Source organism: Sprattus sprattus (assembly GCF_963457725.1).
Source record: "Sprattus sprattus genome assembly, chromosome: 16".
NCBI classification, from domain to species: Eukaryota; Metazoa; Chordata; class Actinopteri; order Clupeiformes; family Clupeidae; genus Sprattus; species Sprattus sprattus.
Genome location: NC_137914.1, coordinates 12,629,033 through 12,649,364, shown reverse-complemented (window position 1 = coordinate 12,649,364; position 20,332 = coordinate 12,629,033). Strand labels below are relative to the sequence as shown.

General features: G+C 43.0%; 1 protein-coding gene across 2 annotated transcripts; it reads right to left on the bottom strand.

Annotated features, from left to right (window-relative positions):
• Nucleotides 1–16,168: 16,168 nt before the first annotated feature.
• Nucleotides 16,169–19,895, bottom strand: commd7 (COMM domain containing 7). Of its 2 annotated transcripts, XM_080853588.1 has the most exons (9): nt 19,757–19,895; nt 18,470–18,523; nt 18,091–18,193; nt 17,908–17,964; nt 17,781–17,818; nt 17,567–17,657; nt 17,374–17,423; nt 16,665–16,713; nt 16,169–16,545 (listed from the first exon to the last, which is right to left on the bottom strand). In XM_080853588.1, exons 1-9 carry the CDS (start codon nt 19,838–19,840, stop codon nt 16,469–16,471), a joined length of 603 nt encoding a protein of 200 aa, XP_080709714.1. In that variant the 5' UTR covers nt 19,841–19,895; the 3' UTR covers nt 16,169–16,468. The 2 variants fall into 2 exon arrangements, with proteins under 2 accessions (XP_080709714.1, XP_080709715.1); XM_080853589.1 differs by lacking the exon at nt 17,374–17,423.
• Nucleotides 19,896–20,332: the final 437 nt, after the last annotated feature.

Genomic DNA, 20,332 nt, shown 5'->3' with positions numbered 1-20,332 from the left:
AATTCCCCCTCCCCTGTCATGTTTCAGACACCAAATCGCTACATCTGTTATCTCTGCATTTTATTCATTTTTAAAATGTTAAGTGGCATGACACAGCCTGAAATACTGCACGTTTTACCTAGGAAACTGTGTTACTAAATTCTACTAAATGCAGTCCACCTTTATTTATATATGTCTCTGTTTCTCTTTGTCTACTGCACTCATAATAATCATAAATCTCTCCCTCAACCCGCCACAAGGAGTTCTACAGATTGAGCACCGTAGGTGAGTATTTCAATTGTTGGACCGGGTCAGTCAAAAGGATGAACTAGAGAATATAAAACAACCTTGAAAGAGCTGGAGTTGGAGTTTGAACATGCCGTTCCTAAATGGCTGTGTTTGTGTAACCGTTGGTGCCCTATGCCTGAGTTAGTCTACAAGACTCTCACAACAGGGTCCCTCCAAGTCTAGACCAAATCTGATGCTCTCCTTCAACGTTTTACCTCTCTGTGGTTTGTTTGGCTCAGAGTCGGACATTATGGAGCTGATGCAGCCAAAGCACATCGGAGGAAACTCGACATGACAACATGTACGGAGACCTACACAATAAACATAGCATATATCTTTGAGTTATTGAAAATTATTTGTTTGTTTTTGTGAGTGTGTGTGTGGGTGTGTGTGCCGTGTGTGTGTGTGTGTTGTGAAAAAGAAAAAAAACAGACCCTCTCTTTTGGCTGGGCTCCAGGCAGTTTGCTGCACATGGACGGTTGAGGTGACACCTGTCCTAATTGTTTAAAACAAGGCCTCTCACAGTCCCTCGACACCAACTAGGGTACAATTGGTCGTGTGTGTGTTTGTGTGTTTGTGTGTGAGAGAAAGAGATAGAGAGAGAGGGAGAGAGAGAGAGAGACTAAGAAGAATTCATGTACAATTACAAAGTGTGTACACTGCTGTTTTAGCAATATGTGCCTGAAATTATAAAATAACAAGGTCCTATCTCACAAATGTAATGCTTGGTTAGAGTAGACAAAATATCACGCCGTACACCAGCACCAAAGGGTAACAGCACCTGCATTTTACCCACTCAACCCGCCAGCCCCCCATCCCACCCCAGCCCCCCTCATCCAGCACCCCAAGAAAAATGTCAAAATAGTCCCTTACAATGGGAAGTGAAAGTCCATTACAAAACTCTCCCAGTGTCACTTTGCCTCCCTTTCCCCTTTCTGCCCCTGGCCCAGGAGGGCTGCAGCAGGCTGGTTGCCGAGAAAACTGGACAGTCATCTGCGGTTAACCCACCCAGTTAAGGTTTTTTTTTCTCTACAAAAGAAAACCAAAAAAGAAAGAGCTGGAAACCCTCTCTGTCGAAATCCCAACCGCTCAGGGGACCAGTCTTCTGCCTGTTGGGTCCTGTCCTGTCTGGAGGTGTTATTGTATTTCCATTCTTTTTAACTCTTCTTATCTCATCTTCTTAATTCAAAGGAGCTTTTTTGTATAGGACAGCTTTAGGGAAGTTGCCTTTTTCAATGTGGCTGGTCTCAGGATTTTGGTGCAAACTCTCTATGAATCTGCATATTGGTGGGTCTTAGACACATAGTGTTATATTGGGGACATACATCCATACACAAGGGTCATTTTCTGCGAAACAATGCTCAGACACTCTTGATGTGGCTTTTCTCATTTCAAATTGGCTTTGAACTTGCCTTGTTTGATTCCCTGCCTGTGCTGACCAAGCAAATGACAAAAAGTCTAACTGTCTCACCAGAAAACAGGAACCTGCATAGGGGTCAGATGGATTTTTGGCTTCCTAATTTATCGTTGTTGTGGCCACAGAGCATGTCTCGTCTCCAACTCTGCCATTTAAACCTTTTCACTCTCGATTCATGCTATTGCTTCATAATATACAAGTGTGTCATTATGCTATATTGTGTTAAATGTAAAATACAAAACTGGTGTTCGTGTGTGGGAATGTGTAACAAATAAACACTTTGCATACACTTACTCTGTGTGACTTAGAAAAGCGCCATAATAAGAGTCCTGATCACACTTGACACTTGATCAACACTTTGCAGACTATGTAGAAACCATATGTGACTATAACCACCCTAACAAGCAAATATGACCACATAGTGAAAACCATTGCTTTGCATTAATCACTCCTCTTCTTCTTCAAAGAGGGGTGTATTTATTGGTCATGATATAATGGTGTGTATGATGTGTGATGTGTGGTTTGTGATTGATTCTCATGTGTGTGTGTGTGTGTGTGTGTGAGTGTGTGTGTGTTTATGTATGTTTGACTTTCCTCCTCTTCCCTGTGCTGAGCTGCGGGGCAGGACTGTTCACCATGGTCCAGTTCCGCGCAAGACTGCACTGGGTTAGTTTAGTCTATCTGTTGCTATGACGCCAGTCGGATTGTGGGCGTGTGATGCGGTGGCTCAGCTTCAGTCTCTCTGCTCCACCACAGAGGCAACGTCCTTAGCTGCATGCACACACTCACGCACACACACATTCACACGCACACAAATACTGACACGTAACCCTGAGTCTTCTTTACACACACACACTCTCTCTCTCTCACACACGCACACACACACACACACACATACGCATACACACAAACTCACACACACACACTCTCACATACAAGCACACTCTCTCGCTCTCTCACACATGCACACACACACACACACACACACACACACACACACACACACACACACACACACACACACACACACACACATTCACACACACACACACACACACACACACACACACACACACACACACACATACACACTCACACAGATAGAGGTTAAGGCAAAGCCATTTCACTGACCCTAATCACAAAAGACCATGCATGCTTGGCAAATGTGTAAAAAGTGCAGGTGAGATCCAGAGAGATCATTTCTAAGCAATTCTTGATTGCCATGTCTTCTTTTCTATCCCAGCCGTGTAACAGGGATGAAGGGCATTAAGTCACTTCCTGGTGCTTCATCATCATGAGCCAAAGGTGTGGATGAGGGCTTAACACTTCATACAGCTAGTCAAAAGGCAGCTCCATTTTTAGCAGTTCCATCTCTAACAGATCATACCAACAGGAAGCCTTGCAGAGAAAAAAAAAAACCAACATGAAAAAGAGGAGATCCATATCAGGCCCTATGACTGGCACCGGAGAGTTGAAAAATCACATCTGCAAAACTGACACGCTCCTACCATGAGATAGGCCAACCTGTCAGGTACGAAAAGAGGAGATAGCAAACCTCAGACTGCAGTGGGTCCCTTTTGCCCTCACTGCAGGGAGCAGCAGATCAACAGAGCAGATCTGTCGCCATGTTGTGAAAACATTGAGCAACGTCCTGCAAAAACACACCAGTTTCACTTCAGCATGGGACAGCAAGAATTTGTTAGGCATTGTAAAAGAGACACACAGAGCCTTCTCGGTTGAAGAAGGTACTCGTTATATTTTGGATTTACAATGAAAAGGCAATTGCCTCTCCCAACTCATTTATCTTCCCTTGTTTCCCACAGGTAGAAAGTAGGGCAGCTGCAGTGCTTTGGCTCAAACACCAAATAACTGAACTCCCACCAATCCATAACGCCATATCTAATTATTACGGCGTCCGCAGACTGCTCACAAGCCATAATAGCTATTTAACGATCCTCTATCCATCTTTTTGGAAGCCTACCTAATAAAGATCATTTTTTAAAAGGAACACGCAGAATTCACCTCTCCTCTCTAGATGAATTTCAGTATTTGGGCTCCAAAATGAATGGTTTCTGAGTGTCAGAGAGGCAACTTATTTGCACCTAACACAGAAATATACTCATCATGTTAGATGAGGTAATCTACAGTTAAATAATTAAAGCCTACCCATTCTTGCAGATATTCATACTTTCCAGACTGGTCTCCAGGTAAATATATGTTTAACATTTAATGGTGTACTTTGGAATAGCCGTTAAGGTTTTTCAAGATATGCATTTTGCATAGCACTCTAGGGTCACCAATGACAGGTTACAGTTTTAGATCATATTGACATAACATTTACAACCACGTGCTTTAAATTGTGGTCCCATTAAATCCTCTCCCCAGCATTTCACCCAAAATTGTTGCCCAAATAACCCTCACACTCGGGTCACCTACACGCTGATGGACTCCATCCAAGAGAAGTTTGATTATTTCCCAACCTCCGTATCACTCACACTTCTGATCCGAGATGTGGATTGCTGGGAGAGACAGACAGAGATTTATGATAGAGCGAAAGACAGAGAGAAAAAATATGGAAGATGATTTAGGGGTGGATGGTGGTTAGGGACTGTGCTTCTGTGGCACTGTGAACTGTTTTAGAGGGATGGGCGATGAATGCATAAAAGGTGTGCATGCAGCAGTGTGGACAGACCAACTCTCATTCTCTGCCAGCTGGACCTCTGTGAAGCAGACCAGAGAACAGTTCAAAACAGAGCACTGGGGATCTGCATTCAGTGGCACTAATTGACTGCCCACCCACCCTCTCGCTCTGGATCTGTTGACTCCTCCACCGGAACATTATGTCTGTATTTTCTATCTATGTAAATCTCCCTATGGATAACTCTGTTTTCTGTCTCTCTCTCTTTAGTTCACTGACAGCTCTCAAACTATTTTTTCCTATATATTTATCTTTCCGTTTCTTTTTTTACCAATCTCTCCTTTCACCTTGCCACCCTTCATTTCTCCACTCTTCGTTCATATTTTTTTTTTCTCTCTCTCTCTCTCTCTCTCTCTCTCTATCTGTCTCCTCTTTGCATCAGTCCCCTTTATTGTGTCCCTGTGCCCTCCCCTCTTGTGGGAGCTCAGAACAAGCAGCCATGCCCTCCCATCCCCCTCATCACCATGAGAAGGAGCTGTGCCTAGCCTTGAAACAGCCGTCCCACTGAAAATATGCTAATCTGCCACAGGCTGGCAGAGCCTGTCTGTCCCCGTCGGTTGGAGGCTGAGGAGGAGCACGGTGTAGGCTGAAGCATCACATCCTCCCGCTTCAGGGTTAAAGACACCACAAACCGGCAATGCAAGGGAACAGGTTAAGAAGACATGACCTTTAGTCTGGTGGCACTTAAGGTGTGTGTGTGTGTGTGTGTGTGTGTGTGTGCGTGTGTGTGTTGTGTGTGTGTGTGTGTGTGTGTGTGTGTGTGTGTGTGTGTGTGTGTGTGTGTGTGTGTGTGTGTGTCTGTGTCTGTGTCTGTGTCTGTGTCTGTGTCTGTGTCTGTGTCTGTGTCTGTGTGTGTGTGTGTGTGTGTGTGTCTTTGTGTGTGTGTGTGTGTGTCTGAGAGAGAGAGAGTGTATATCTGTGGTTTGTGTGTTCTCTCTCTCTCTCTCTCTCTCTCTCTCTCTCTCTCTCTCTCTCTCTCTCTCTCTCTATGTGTGTATGTATGTGTGTGTGTGTGTGTGTGTATCATACCTTTATTGGAAATGATACTAATAAACAAGGAACAGCAAATCAACCAGACTAATTCCATTCAGATAGAAATGCAAGAGAGTCGCATTCATTTGCAGTTAATAGCTGATGAAATATATGAAGAAACAAAAATGTGCAGGTGTTATACATACATAATGGCGTTGCCAGTCTGTGTTGATTCCATCTGTTAGAGACTTGTCAGACCTATTGATTCATCTGACCCCTGACCCCTCCACCCTATCAAGCTTTGCCCTTTGGGTCAGGCTTGCTTGTACCTCTACCACAGCTGCATGAGAGTCTGGAGTGTGAGTGTGATTGTGTATGGATATATGTGTGTGTGTGTGTGTGTGTGTGAATGAGGTGTACCCACCTTCCCAATGCTGGCCAGGACAACTCAGCTATAATTAAAAGTGCAAGCATGAGAGCTCCCGTGAAAAGGCCTAATCTCCTCCCCCTCCTCATTTCGGTGGCTTCCCTCATCCCTCTCTCTGCACCTCTCCCTCCCCACCATCTTCTCTGTCACTGCAGCTTTGTGTGCGGTGGGGGAACTGCCACTGTCCCACCTGCCCAGCAAAGAGAAGCTGCCCGATTCTGTGAAACCTGGGCTAGACGTTGATGTAAACAGCCAATTCAATTCAATTCAATTTTATTTATAAAGCGCCATAACAATACAATTGCCTCTAGGCGCTTAACAGAGCCAGCGTTTTATGTTCACTGTTTATGAGTTTGTTAATGAATTTTGCCTTCACTGAAAGCTGAGACTAAGAGAGATTGTTTGTTTACCTACCCCTCCCATTAGATGTCTATCCAACACCTACATCAGCATCCCCAGTTGTATCAAAACTATAGTCCAGACAGAACATTTGTTTTCAGTATGTATTTATAGCCAGTGAGAATGGCGTGACACCAGCAGAGAGCACATATGCTGTCTGTGTTAAATGCAAAAGTTGAGTCTGAAAATATGATATGAAACCTGTTCCTCGGCATAATAATCAAGTAACAAATCAGAAAAGGGCCCTTTAACTAAAACTGAGGCAGAAAAGCACTCGCTTTCTCTTTCTCTTTCGCTTTCTCTTTCTCTTTCTCACTCTCTCTCTCACACACACACACACACACACACACACACACACACACACACACACACACACACACACACACACACACACACACACACACACACACACACACACAGACACACACACACACACTTACATCTCACCTCACCACACACAGGAGAGCAGCTTCGTTGAGAAGTGCCCCAGGTTTGTGCAAACAGCAAGTGATAGCAGCAGGTGTGCGGTGGCAGGTGCCCCCCTCTGAGACTGTGCCTAATCTAGTTTGCTCCCCTACCTGCCCCGCACGGGGAGGGGGAGGGCCGGAGGGGAGGGGAGGTGAGGGGTGGTACTGGGGGAAGGGTGGAAACGGAGCCTCCATCTCACCGACCTCGGTCTCATGAGTACCCTAGCAGCTGCAGGTTCACAGATTTAGGAGAACGTGAGATTTCTAAAGTGAGGTTGCGGAAACTACTCTGATATGATTCCCTTCCCCTGTTCTGCCCCTGTGTTAGTTGGTGTGTGTCTTTGGGAAATGCGTTGTGATTTTAAACAGCGATTTGCTGTCAACAGTTTGTTCCTTTTCTGCCATCTCCTCCACTAACGTTAGAGTGCCCTGGGAGGAATCCTTGTCGTTCTTTCAAGCTACGATCACAGATTTTGTTCCTATTCTGTCTCTGCCATCAATTGTCTTGTGCAGTGTACCTCAGGCAGGGAAGTGCCAGAGGAATTCAGTGCACTTGTACATGTTTGAATACTTACTGTATGTTTGAAGTGTGAACAGTATATGAGTGCCTGGGATCTGAGGCTCATTTTCCTACAAGATTTATAAAAATGCCAGTTATGAGTAAAGACAGCACTTTGATGAGCGGGTTGGGATCCCTCAACCTCACATTTGAACAAAAAGCAGTTAGCTTCACTGGAACCACCCAAATCACAAAGCAAATGAATGAACTCCAAATTCCATATACAGCTCAGCTACAGGAGAATCACCCACAGCAATATATATTTCACTGATTGAAAATGTTGGATTTTGATTTGGATATCCATAGAGGGACCGGTTTAACTCGTGCTCTATCTGTTTTGGTGGGATGTCAGGCATCATCTTGCTGATGCTCTGTGCTAAGGCAGTTTGTGAGATCAGTATAAGTTCTTGAGGTGAATTAATTGGTTTATTTACCATGACACACTGACATGTTTCTCTTTTAAAATACTTATGATGTGACTGAATGGTGAAATCCATGTTCTTCTCACTCTGTCTACCTCATTCTCTCTTTCTGTCTCTTCTTTTGTGTAATCCTGACCTATTCACCAGCGGCTATGCCGTGGGGCTCACCTTGAACGGCCTTCCCTTCAAGCCTCAAATTTAACACAAACCTGTTTTCCATTCCTGTTTTTTCCCCCACTGCCAATGCCATCTCTGACTATGTTGTCGCTCTTTCAATTCCTCTCTCATTGTGCCATTTCTCTCATTCTTTCTGTTCAGGCTAGTTTCTGTGACTGTTTTTTAATATACCTATTCATTTTCACTCTCTCGCTTTATTTGCTTTAGCTTTCTCTATCTTTTCCTGCCTCTCTCCCTCTCTCTCTTTCTCTGTTCCATCCATCTCATAAATAATATAGAGGAACCTCTTGGTGATTCTGTTCAGGCCTGTATCCACTCCTTTTGCAACACCAACCTGGCAAAGTCCAAAGACAAACATTATACAGCAAGAGACATCAATTCAAAAAATTCCCGCTCAGTTAGCACTGGATACACACTTTTCATTGTTTCGTCCATCTTAACAGCCATTCACTTGCAGGGCTAGATACATATGTTCACCTTGGTTGCATTATGGGCAGACAATGAATGGAAACACCCCCAGGAGAGAGAAAGCACCATCTGTTGTGGCGACAGTAACGCGTCTTCGTTGCATGCGACCCACGCAAAAATATTCCCAGCGTTCACCTGTGTGAGGCACAAAGGTGGACGAGGTACGAGGCATCCTTCACACCAGAAGGCCGTAGACATTCCTGCTTTTCTAAAACAAAGGAGACGTGGATTCACCAGGGAGGGATTCCTCACATATGGGTCTCTTGTCTCGTCTCATCTAATCTACCATCTACAGGTCTACAGAGTCCTTTCTGAGCATACATCCCAAAGGTATATATGAGTTCAAACCATTCCGTGTTGCTTAAGTAATTTTCTAAAAGATCTTGCAACCTTAGTAAGATATAATGTCAACACTTATTCATTTATTAATTTCACAGAAGCTTTCTTCCGAAGCAAGGCGGAGTATAGAGGTACATTGTCATCAGTTGCCTATGTGTGCTCACTGGGAAACAAAGCCATGACCTCTTAAATTGGTAGTCCTGACTGTAACACTACTGATAGTTCATTACTATCAAACTATTGTCGAACACAAGCTATGCAAGGAGTGGAGATGCAGTTGCTTTGAAGCAAATCTGTTCTGTCAGTTATGGATATTATCATCACACATCACACATTAATTAATTGCACTGCACAATTAGTTTTCTTTGAAATTGTGCACTTATGTATAAAAGTAATTTGGATGGAGATTATGTGTATTTTTAGAGTAGACAGTCATGTAAGAAATAATAGGTTTTACAGGTCTCTCTCAAAGTATAAAGGGGAAGTGCAGCTTCCATTCTATATAGACATGTATTTTATATAATGCTGCCCCCTAGTGGTACCTGTTTAAAATCACAAACCTATTTATTTATCTATCTATCTATCTATCTATCTATCTATCTATCTATCTATCTATCTATCTATCTATCTATCTATCTTTCTATCTATCAATCTATCTATTTAACCATCTGTCTGTCTGTCTGTCTGTCTGTCTGTCTGTCTGTGAACAAACATTTATATCTATCTCTGTCTATCTATCTATCTATCTATCTATCTATCTATCTATCTATCTGTCTGTCTGTCTGTCTGTCTGTCTGTCTGTCTGTCTGTCTGTCTGTCTGTCTGTCTGTCTGTCTGTCTGTCTGTCTGTCTGTCTGTCTGTGAAAACACATTTCTATCTATCTATCTATCTATCTATCTATCTATCTATCTATCTATCTATCTATCTATCTATCTATCTATCTATCTATCTATCTATCTATCTATCTATCTATCTATCTATCTACCTATCTGTCGGTCTGTATGTCAGTCTGTGAACACACATTTATATCTATCTATCTATTTATTTGCTGTCTGTATGTCTATTATACTATGCTATTGTTGGTGGTCGCGATTGGTAGGGGCAACTGTAGCTGCATCAAGAAACTGCCAACAAATATGTATTCATCATCTGCTACAGACCAGTAGACCCTGAGCAATGGGATTAGCAATGGCAGGGTTCTTCCAGTCAGTGTGATTCTATGTTGTGTCCGTCCCCATGGAGTTGAAGTAGCCAATTTCAGAGAGATGCCTTCCGCAGTGTTTGTTTTTTCTCTGGTTGCTGTGGGGCTCAATTTAAAGGCTCTAATTTCAGCACGTGTAAACAAACAAAAAGCAGGGGTTCCGATTTTAAACACAGCAGTCATCGTCCCTCCTCACGCTTTATTTCTCCCCCTCTTTCTTTTCCTCCTGTGATCCGCCAGCTTTTGTAATTTGCATAAATAAATGCTGGGTACTGCAATCCTCCCCTGCTGCATTTGCAGGGGGAAATTACACCCGCGCCTCGCAGATCGCAATAACGAAAAGCAGTCTGTTTGGGCACTGACTGCACGGGGAGGATGCAGAACACCTGATTTATGTCCATGCATGCATGCCTGTTTGTGTGGTGTGGGTGCTGAGGTTGGGGGTTGGGTGGCACCATCAACCCGATGCCCTTCTCAGTGATGAGGCCATGCCATGGGCCACGGGCCACGGTGAAAGGACAAGAAGGGATTGGATGCATGAGCTGGGGGAAGGGAAAAGCCTTGGGACAGGCCTGCACTACACCAGTGCGACAAGAGCCGAGGAGACAATGGGATGGGCACGGTTGCCAGGGCAACACAGCTGGCTCAGGCAGCCACAGCTCCTTGTATCCAAGTAACAGGAACAAACATGAGAGGAGCTCTACCTGCAGACAGGGATGAGCCTCACCACTAAACCCACTTTGCACTTTGCATAACTGAGCGAGGCTGAGACAGCTAAAGCCCCATGTGTCGATGCATGTAGCCACAGACAAACTTGTACAAACAAACAAGCATGGCTTGTGGATGCATGTTGTGTCAGAGGGGTCTCACGCATTTGAATACATATATTACTCTATGTCTACATGTACGTCTGTACATTTAGCATGTGTCAAAGGATTTATGTATATTTTGGATTTAAGCACTGTGTGTGTGTGTGTGTGTGTGTGTGTGTGTGTATGTGTGTGTGTGTGTGTGTATGTGTGTGTGTGTGTGTGTGTGTGTATGTGTGTGTGTGTGTGTGTATGTGTGTGTGTGTGTGTGTGTGTGTGTGTGTGTGTGTGTGTGTTTGTGTGTGTGTGTGTGTGTGTAGGTGTGTGTGTGTGTGCGTGTGTGTGTGTTTGCAAGTATATCAGGAGAACATGCTTCATGGGAGACAGGAAAACCAATAGCCTGCAGCTGAGAATACCAGGCTGTCACTTTTTGATGTGTGACAGAAAGATAACCCTGCCACTAGCGCTGACTGAGTATGTGTGTGAGCCATCTCTGTCACACAGGCCACTCCTGCTCCTCTAGCCCATCTGCTACCGCCGCCACTCTTCGCCTTTCCTTGTTTTTAGGTTGAGCACTGGGCCAGAGGTTAGGTTGTCCAGAGAGGCCCTTTTCCTCCAGGGAGCCTGACAGTGTGTGGCCTGCCCTGATAGAGCGCCTGCAGCCTGGTGAAATACAGCCGGAAGTCCCCCTGCAGCCTGTGCGCGACAGGCCTCCAACGGTTGGGCTTGTGGTCTGGGCTCCAGTACATTCAGGGCTCCCACACTTTAGGGCAGGAAGACATCAATTATCCCCCACTGCATACTGCTGCACAGGAACTGTATTTGTGTGTGAGAACAAGAGAGTCTGTTCATGTATGTGCGTGTGTGTGTGTGTGTGTGTGTGTGTGTGTGTGTGTGTGTGTGTGTATGTGTGTGTGTGTGTGTGTGTGTGTGTGTGTTTGTGTGTGTGTGTGTGTGTTTGTGCTTGTGTGTTTGCAAATAAGCAGAGCATATAGCAGGAGATACAAAGGTTGAGGTATTTTTACATCAGACAGATCATATGAAAGTAAGGGAAAGTCACCTAAAGAAATCCCTTCAGCCAGGAAAGAAAAGAGCTGTGGGGAGACGTTTGCAAGAGGAAGGCGGGGGGAACCAGAGGGTGCTGGCTTCCTGTCTGAAACGGCACTGTTGAGACAGAGGAGGGAAGTAGTTATCTCACAGAGCAGCTCCAAGCTGTGGTGAGGGTTGAGGAAGAGGGACAGTCAGTTCCCTCCCTACTCACATGAGCTTTCACACACCATAGACACACACAAGACACATATTCTCTCCCCTTCTCTCTCACATGCACACAGCATCATTTATATGCAGTTTAAATGCACTCAAGTCTACCTCACGCATCCTGTACATACTCTCACACTCACATACACACAGCATATTTCAACATCTATGGTGATTCTGGCCCGTCTTTTCCTGCATACCGCATAGCACCCTCTCCATTCATAGACTCTGGCTTTCCATTGTGTATTCTAAACAACACATGTAAACAACACCCTCTCTCATCATGGCCGAACAGGCAGCCTAAGGAACAGGTAGCCTATACAGTAGGCACACAGGAGGCTCTGCTCAGACGTTTCCATGGTGACGACTCAAGTCAAGCCTATTCAGTGTGGTTGCCATAGCTCCCATCGGGTGTGCTGCCGTCTTGGTCCTTGCTGGGATGGCAGAGAGGCAGCAGAGATATGTTTCGCAACAGACCACCATGAGGCGTCCTGGTTGGACTAGTTACTGATTTAGATTTTGGTCAAAACAGGGTGTTGAGTTTGGTGGGGGTGAGGCCTTGCATGTGTGTGGGTGGGGGTGTTGGGGAGGGGGTGGGGGGAGTCAGCAGGATAAGATTGCACAAACCCTACTTCAGCTTTTGGAGCACATGGTACAGATCAGATGCCAGTTGCTGACGGGAACAAAGAAGAAGCATCACATGTGGTGAGTGTCATGTGCCAGTGACTGTGGGGAGGAGCATGCGTCCCAATAGCAGGGAACTTTATTTAGAGTAGAAATGAATGGAATCAGCATCTTTCGGGCCACCATCATATTGACAGAAACCAATTGTTTGAATGTCTTGGTTTTACAGTTTTTCTCAGTGGCTTTGGTACATCTTTCGAAACAATACTCATGTCAATGAACATCTCTGTGTCATCAGAATAAAAAGTCATCGGGTCATTGTTTACAAACAAGACACTCAAAATGCCTAGTCATGTCGTCAATGAACAGTGAGCTCTGGAAGCATATTACCTATTTTCAAATTTTCATTTGACTGTTTATCTCTTTCACTCACAATGATTGATCATTATCACTTGTCTCTAACCTACTAAATACTAAGTTGAATGCCTTGCGATAGTGGTTCAGGAGGTAGAGGAGTCGTTTAGCAATCTGAAGGTTGCTAGGTTGATCCCGACTTCACCTCAGCAAGTGTCAAAATGTCCTGGAGCAAGACACTGAATCCCCAAACACTCCTGATGTGGAAGTTAGCAACTTAGATATGAATGGGTAGATGTCATCTGTAAAGTGCGTTGAGTGCTCTATGAGTAGAAACATGCTACGTATATAAATGCAGTTCATTTACCATTCATGTCAGTTTAAAAAAGTCAGTAAACACAACCAGTTTTCAATTGGTTGTATACTGTGAGAATGTGGTAGAAAATCACATGAAAAACTGGACATGACTCACATTTACAACCTGTTAATGAACAATAAAAAAATCTGCCTCAAAAATGATTTGTGAAACAAGTACTTCTATAGACAAAAGACTGATTATAATAAAAGAACATAACCCATGTATTGGCTGCTGTAACACAATGAAGAAAAGAATAGAAGGAACTAACAGTAATCAACAATTTGAGGCCATGAAACTATTCCCTGTTTGTGTAGAAAAAGGGTTTTTATTGACGCAGATGACTACATAGGGTACTGTAATTTGGCATGATGTTCCTTACAAACCCTCTCACACTGTAAGGGGTGATATCACTGTAGATGATTCCCAGGAAGGTATAAAGAATGATTAAAAAAAGATTTTGGAAATGTGCCTAAGCTATTCAAATAACGATGAAGCCATAACTCACCTGTGTGAATGCACCGTTTGAAAAATCCCACCGCCTGTGAATCATAAGGTTACTGTTACACAGAGCTTTATTACTGTCATGTTCTCTTAGGATTTGTGCTTGGTAATGAAAAGCCATCTATAGCTCATCCACGCACCAAGAGATGAGAGGCTGTCAGCCTTAATCAGCTCATCAGCCTCTAGGAGAGGCACTTTCTCTGCCTCGGGGCCTAGATATGGGAGCTGCCTCTGTTACCCTTGCAGAGGGGCGAGCAGAGGCACGCCCGCTCCTGGCCGTATCAGAGGAGGTGTGTCATCCTATCCCATCAGGTCCTGCCCAACCCAGCCCAAACCAAGGTCTCACTTCTCGGACTTTCTCTACAGGAGGGGTGTGGCGAGGGGGACCCGGGAGTCCATTGAAGGCATGATGGAATGTTTGTTTGGAGCACCGCTCTCCCTAAAAAGTCCCCTCCCTGCCCATCGTGTGTCTCATTCAGTCTTTTCAAAAGGACAGTATTGTCTCCTTGATCCATGTGTTGTCTGCTTGTCTACCTCCGTCCCTTTCTCTGATTGTCTTCTGCCTGTGTCTACCTACTTTTGGGCTTTGCCTTCTTGGATGAGGGCGAAAACAAGAAAGTGACGGTTAAGGTTGCAGCACCTGGGACAAATATTTGCTCGCTCACTGAAGTCTGACTGATTCACAGCAGGCTTTTGAAGAGTAAACTAAGACTAAACAAGCCCCAGGCTGCAATCAGTGGCAGTGGGTGGTGGTTTAACACACACACACACGGTACATTCATGTCCTCAGGAAAAAAGGGAAAGAACAAGCATGGAAATTAGTATCATTTCTGACATATTTACATGTTTAGTTGGAGGATATGTTGTACAGATACATCAATGTTCTGGAAACACGGCTGGGAGCAACAACTATGAAAGAATAAGTCATCTGCTTTATACTTCTACACCTAATGCTATGCACTATAATTAATAACAACACTGATACTAAAACCTCAATTAAATTATTTAAATTATGAGTATGTGCTTTGACACATCATTGATCAACAGCCATATCCTCCATGTAAACACGAAAGAAACAAAATACACAAATACACACAAAAAAACACTAATTCACTTTCAGCTTCTGTCGAGTCAATTGCTTTGTTCTACATGTGCACAACTGCTTGGTTCCTCGCGATTTCGTTCCTTAATCAAATAAAAACAGCTTTCTCACTGTCACCTTTGTTACACATCCACACACCCCACACACATACACCAGGTAGTCAGTCAGTAGCTTTGGTAGGGGACTTTTTTCAACTGATGGTTTATGAGCGTGAAATTCTCCATGCAACAGCATGATCTGAGCATGCATGGACGCTGGGGGAAAGCCATGCTGACTGTTATCTTCCTTCTATCTTACTTCCTATTCTTGAGACCTCTGTTTCATGGAACATGATCACAAGCACATTGTTGGATCTCATCATAACCACCCATAGTGCACAAAAGGGAAAAGGTTGGCTGACTGGCTTTAAGAAATGGACTGTGGAATTGCTGTATCTATCAGTGAATCATGTGCATTTCCAGTAAATTAACTCAACATAGATACATTTTTTATCATCAACATGTTCATGCAAGCTTCATGACTGAGCTGTTTTACACGACTACTCCTAATACTACACTTCTTATACAGAACCACAGAGCTACCCCTTCCAACTCTTTATATTCAATGGCAACATACGGAGTTGTCTTTTTTCTTTGTTTTAGTGATCCCTATGAATGACTTGTTTTCCAATCTTTCTGATCTAAATACCTGTAGTGCTGGTTTGGCTACAATATGCTGCAAATTATTTACTAAGAGGTAAACAATCAGTCACCTTTAAATGAAGTTCACGACTCATCTCCTCCTGCATTCCGCCTGTCAATTAAATCAGAACCCGAACCCATGTAATCAAGTTCTAAAGCCTATTCCTCATGGAATCTCCACAGGCCATGTAATAAACATCTTCTGAAAATATAAACATATGCCATATTTAGTAAACTCATGAATTACAATGAATTACTGTTGTAAACAAAATCATCTTTATCACTGTCTGTTAGATTTTTGCTTAATTTTCTAACACTTCTACCGATGATATTGAGATATTGATTTCACTTAATAAAACCAGGTTGTAATAGGGCCTTGAGTGCTACACAGGTGCTGTTTCTTCCTTTCAGCTGTACACCGGACAGAACTTAGGCTAACAAGAGAGAGCAAAAATAAATGTGAAAAATTAGTAATTTGCACAAGTGAAGACATGTGAACACATGCATCAATCAGCGGCGTAACTCACAAATGTTGATTTCATTAGAAATCTGTCTTTATTGTACAATCAGGTACTGTACAATCAGTGAATATTTTTCAAATAACATTAATTACATTAAACAAATCACTATTTACATGAGGGAACAAGTCCATAAAGTATCTGTGCTTAATACTCTCCCAAACTCTGCACGCATGCGCAAACACACTAAAACACAAACACTTTCACACACTTTCACACACTTTCACACACACACACACACACACACACACACACACACACACACACACACACACACAGAGACACACAGACACATAGACAGAGAGAGAGAGGGAGTGATTGAACCTTCACAACATTCCAGAATGGTCCTTGGTTTCACATGTTGTATATCTGCACTGAAGCTTCTCAACTATGAATCTGTTCCCACAGTCCCCCACCAAAGGCACACCGAGCGTCTGGCCGACACTGCAGCTCAGCTGAAGCAGTCCATAGCAGATTTGGCTCGCTCCATCTCATGGAGGAAGTTATAGAACTGCGGTAACGTCAGCTCTTAAAACACAAAGCAGATGAGGCTGAATAAAGAATATCTACAATGGCCAAGCAATAGTAAGCATGACCAATATCCAATTAAAGTGCATTAAAGGTGAACAAGTCAAAAGAGGGCATACCCATGTAGACGTTTTCTGTGGAGTTCCCTTTTTTGATGATTAGCTTGAGCTGAAAGTGGAGGTTGAGAAATATGACACAGAAAACATGAAAGAGCTGGTTTTAGAATTTTAGAACAACCTCATGTGTCAATCAAAATTATGAAGCAAGTGCCTTAGGGGATTTTCCACCTGTACTAAGTGACAGACTGTTCAGAGAAACAGAACATGGAATGATGGAATGACAAAGGAAAACAAATCGACACAGTAACTTTTATATATAACTCCCCTAACACAAATACATTCAGGCAGCCACACAGAGAGTATATCAGCAAAGACAAATGATGAAAGATTTTGTGATCATTTTGGTGATCAATGAAGCAGCTGCAGAAACATGACGTTGCACATTTAAGGTCGAACAGCCTGTCTACTGCTCCTCTGGCTGCTGTGATGTCTTTCACCACTACCTACTCGAGAGAAAAAAGGGTCCAACCCTATGTCTGGATAGTCATGCTTTCTTTGCATTTTACAACTGCCAATCACTGTACAATGTACAGACCCAGTTTTCTGCAAAAACAACATCATGAGGTTTATACAAGGACATTTGCAATGCGCAAGGTCCTAGTGCTAACGGTTAACACAACATGCACTAATGAGGACCCATTTCATTCATGCATTGATATGTAAAACCCCACTGACAGAGACAGATCGTCACCAAAGATGTTGTCTTTACCTGTAGGAAGATGCTCCCAGTCTTCTGAATCTCACTGGTCCCTACAGTCACTGCAAACAAAACGCAGGCATCATGCACCATTCTCTCAATGCACGCCGTCAATCTAGTGTCCACATGGCCATCACCAGAACAGCTGACATCTTGATGTGATTGTCTTATATGTCAAACAAATATGATGTTGATTTATACTAACCACCAAATTTCCACTCCATGTCCACCAGCTGGTTGACCATCAAAGTTTGCCCGATAGCCACTCGGGACAGCACAGCATAGTGGACTTTCCACTGCAGCCAAAAAGATATGTGTGACAATAAAGGTAAACAATGAAGTCTTAACCCACTCCTCAAATATTCAGCCATTAAATCAACACTAACTATTACCGCATAGGATAGATTCCTGTGATATACCTGATTTGAGAAATGTGCTGCCTTATCTTCATCGACTCCTACAAGCGGGGAAAAATAAAACAAAATACATATACCGGATTCAATGGCACAAACCAACACGAGCATCCCATAAGAAAATACCCCATACCAAGATTAAGGAGGTCCTCCTTTACTTGCTCAGCAGTGAGATTTTTCTTCAGAGCACCTAGGTACAAGAACAGACAAAACACAACAATTAGCCTCTTCTGGCGACTCCTCTGTAGACAGACGCACGGCCATTTAAGAGATTGAATCTGTCTTTGCGGGTGGGGACACTGGCTGAAGCCCTTACCATGAGGGAGGAGAAGGACACTTTTCATTAGACCCCTCAGAGGACCAGCGCTCATGCCATTCTCCCCAGCAAACTCATTCAGCTGCGTGAGAAACCTGTCCGTCTGTTCACATGAAAACATTTGAAAGAGAAAATATTCTCAGAACAGTGCGTAGGTAGTGCAGTTGTAGGATATACTAAAAACAAGCCATGAAACAGCCAAAACTTAGGGGAAAACAATGATTAACTAGAAGTTTATTCAAATAAACAGGCATAAAAATCTATCTCATGCATTTTCAAATTCAATGCATTCAATTTTCCAGAAATACAGGGATACAAACTGGCCTTTGCAGGCCACAATTTATCAGCTATGACCTGTAAAATAACGCATGTGGTTTACCTCTTTTGGTTCCAGGAGAAACTGGTATAAAATGTCTACAAGGCTGACAAATTGCTGTAGAGAGAAAAGAAAAATATGTGATTTGAATGACAGTAGTTCTAACCTTGGAATGTTTGAAGCATTTATCTACTTCCAACTAAAAGTCTTTCGCCTCCAATGCAAAGACAAAGTATAACCCAAATGTCTTCCTATCTAACAGCTCTTCTACTTGCTTCTTCAAAAAATCTGGGGAGCATGTAACTAGAGTTCTGGTCTGAAATGTCTTACGGTGAGATTCTTTTGGGTGACCTTCAGACTTAGTGTGTACAAGGCGGTGGATGTGTTTAGGAGAAATAGCTACCATTAGTTATTAGTGTGCATTAATATTGATCATGAGGGAATACCGAAGCCTCGTTCAACACGACACTGAAGTCTGCTTCGAGCCATCAATTCAAAATGTAGACACCCAATTTATATGCAGATTAATTAGATATGGATCACACCACATTAAACATCAACCGTCATTGAGAGAGATTTACAATTACAGCATTTTACCACATGCTGGGTGGCAAAATTCCATATGGCTGCACGTTGGCGTCTGATACTTGATGTGTCAATATTTTTTTCCATTTTCAAATACAGCTTCTAAACAGTGGTTATAAAAACAGCCTAGCTAGTCAGTCATAACTCATAACATACTTTCTGATACAGCCTACTACAAAGCCCCTGTAGGGCTACTCAGTCTTAATATTTACTATTAATCACTGTTAATAGTGAATGAATTTACTAAATGTACAGATCACATAGCTTCATCGAGACAACGTCTGCTATGTATCGTATTGGTTTTTAACTAGACACATCTTGTGATACAAGGGCACGTGACCATCTGTATTAGCCTCCTGAAAGGTCGCTGCTATCTCAGATAGGCTAAATGTCTGTATTGCGAGATAACGAGTTGCAATCCAATGTAAATGCCTTTTCAAAACACAGCATTCATCCATGCTATTAAAATATCACTGCATTTGAAAGCTTATGATAGCCTACAAGCCTTAGCCTTAGCAGACAAGTAATGGTAACATCACTCAAGGAAGGTCTGTCAAGTAAAGCCAGGCGAACACGTCATAATATTCATGTTCACTGAATGACCTACAGTGGTAGCCTATTTGCGATTAGACATTTTATGTCCCAAAATGTAAGCTACCTGTCCGACATCTCACTTAGCCTACTGCACTACCTCAGACGGTCTGTGCATTCCCTGTGCATGACTAAAAAAAAAGTTAAGCTCCCAGAGAAATAATACACATTTACCTGCTCACTGAATTTGTTCAAATTCTGAAAGTCAGTGGTCACCGCCTCTGGCAATGGATCTTTTGTAAACTGCAACGGCAACATTGTTTCAAAACCTGCCTATATTATACCTCTATCCAACATCTGAATACTGATTTCCGGCTTCTGTAGCAAATCTATCACCCAGTTTGGCTTTCGCACTTTCATCACCCTGTGTGTAGATTCTTACAGTTTAATGTCTGTGCGCTCTTCAGTTCATCCCCATTATCGTCAGTGATTTTAAGCTTAGGGAATGAGTATTTAAAAGGTTAGACACGCTGTTTTGATAAAGTCGAAAAAGGACAGTGAGTAGAATGTAAATGAGTTGATTGCTCAAAAGTCCATGACCCCTTGCTTGTACAAATACAAACTTTCATGGGGCCTATTAAGACTACTCCTGCTTTAGTTTTATTCTGTACTTTAATTACATAGGGTCCCAGAATAGGCCACAGATTGTTTTTTTTCCACCAATGTAGTCTTTAGAGTCTCCCATTAATGGTGTATTGTGAATGGTGAATTATAAAATAGTTTTATATGGACTGCACTGGTGAAGATCAG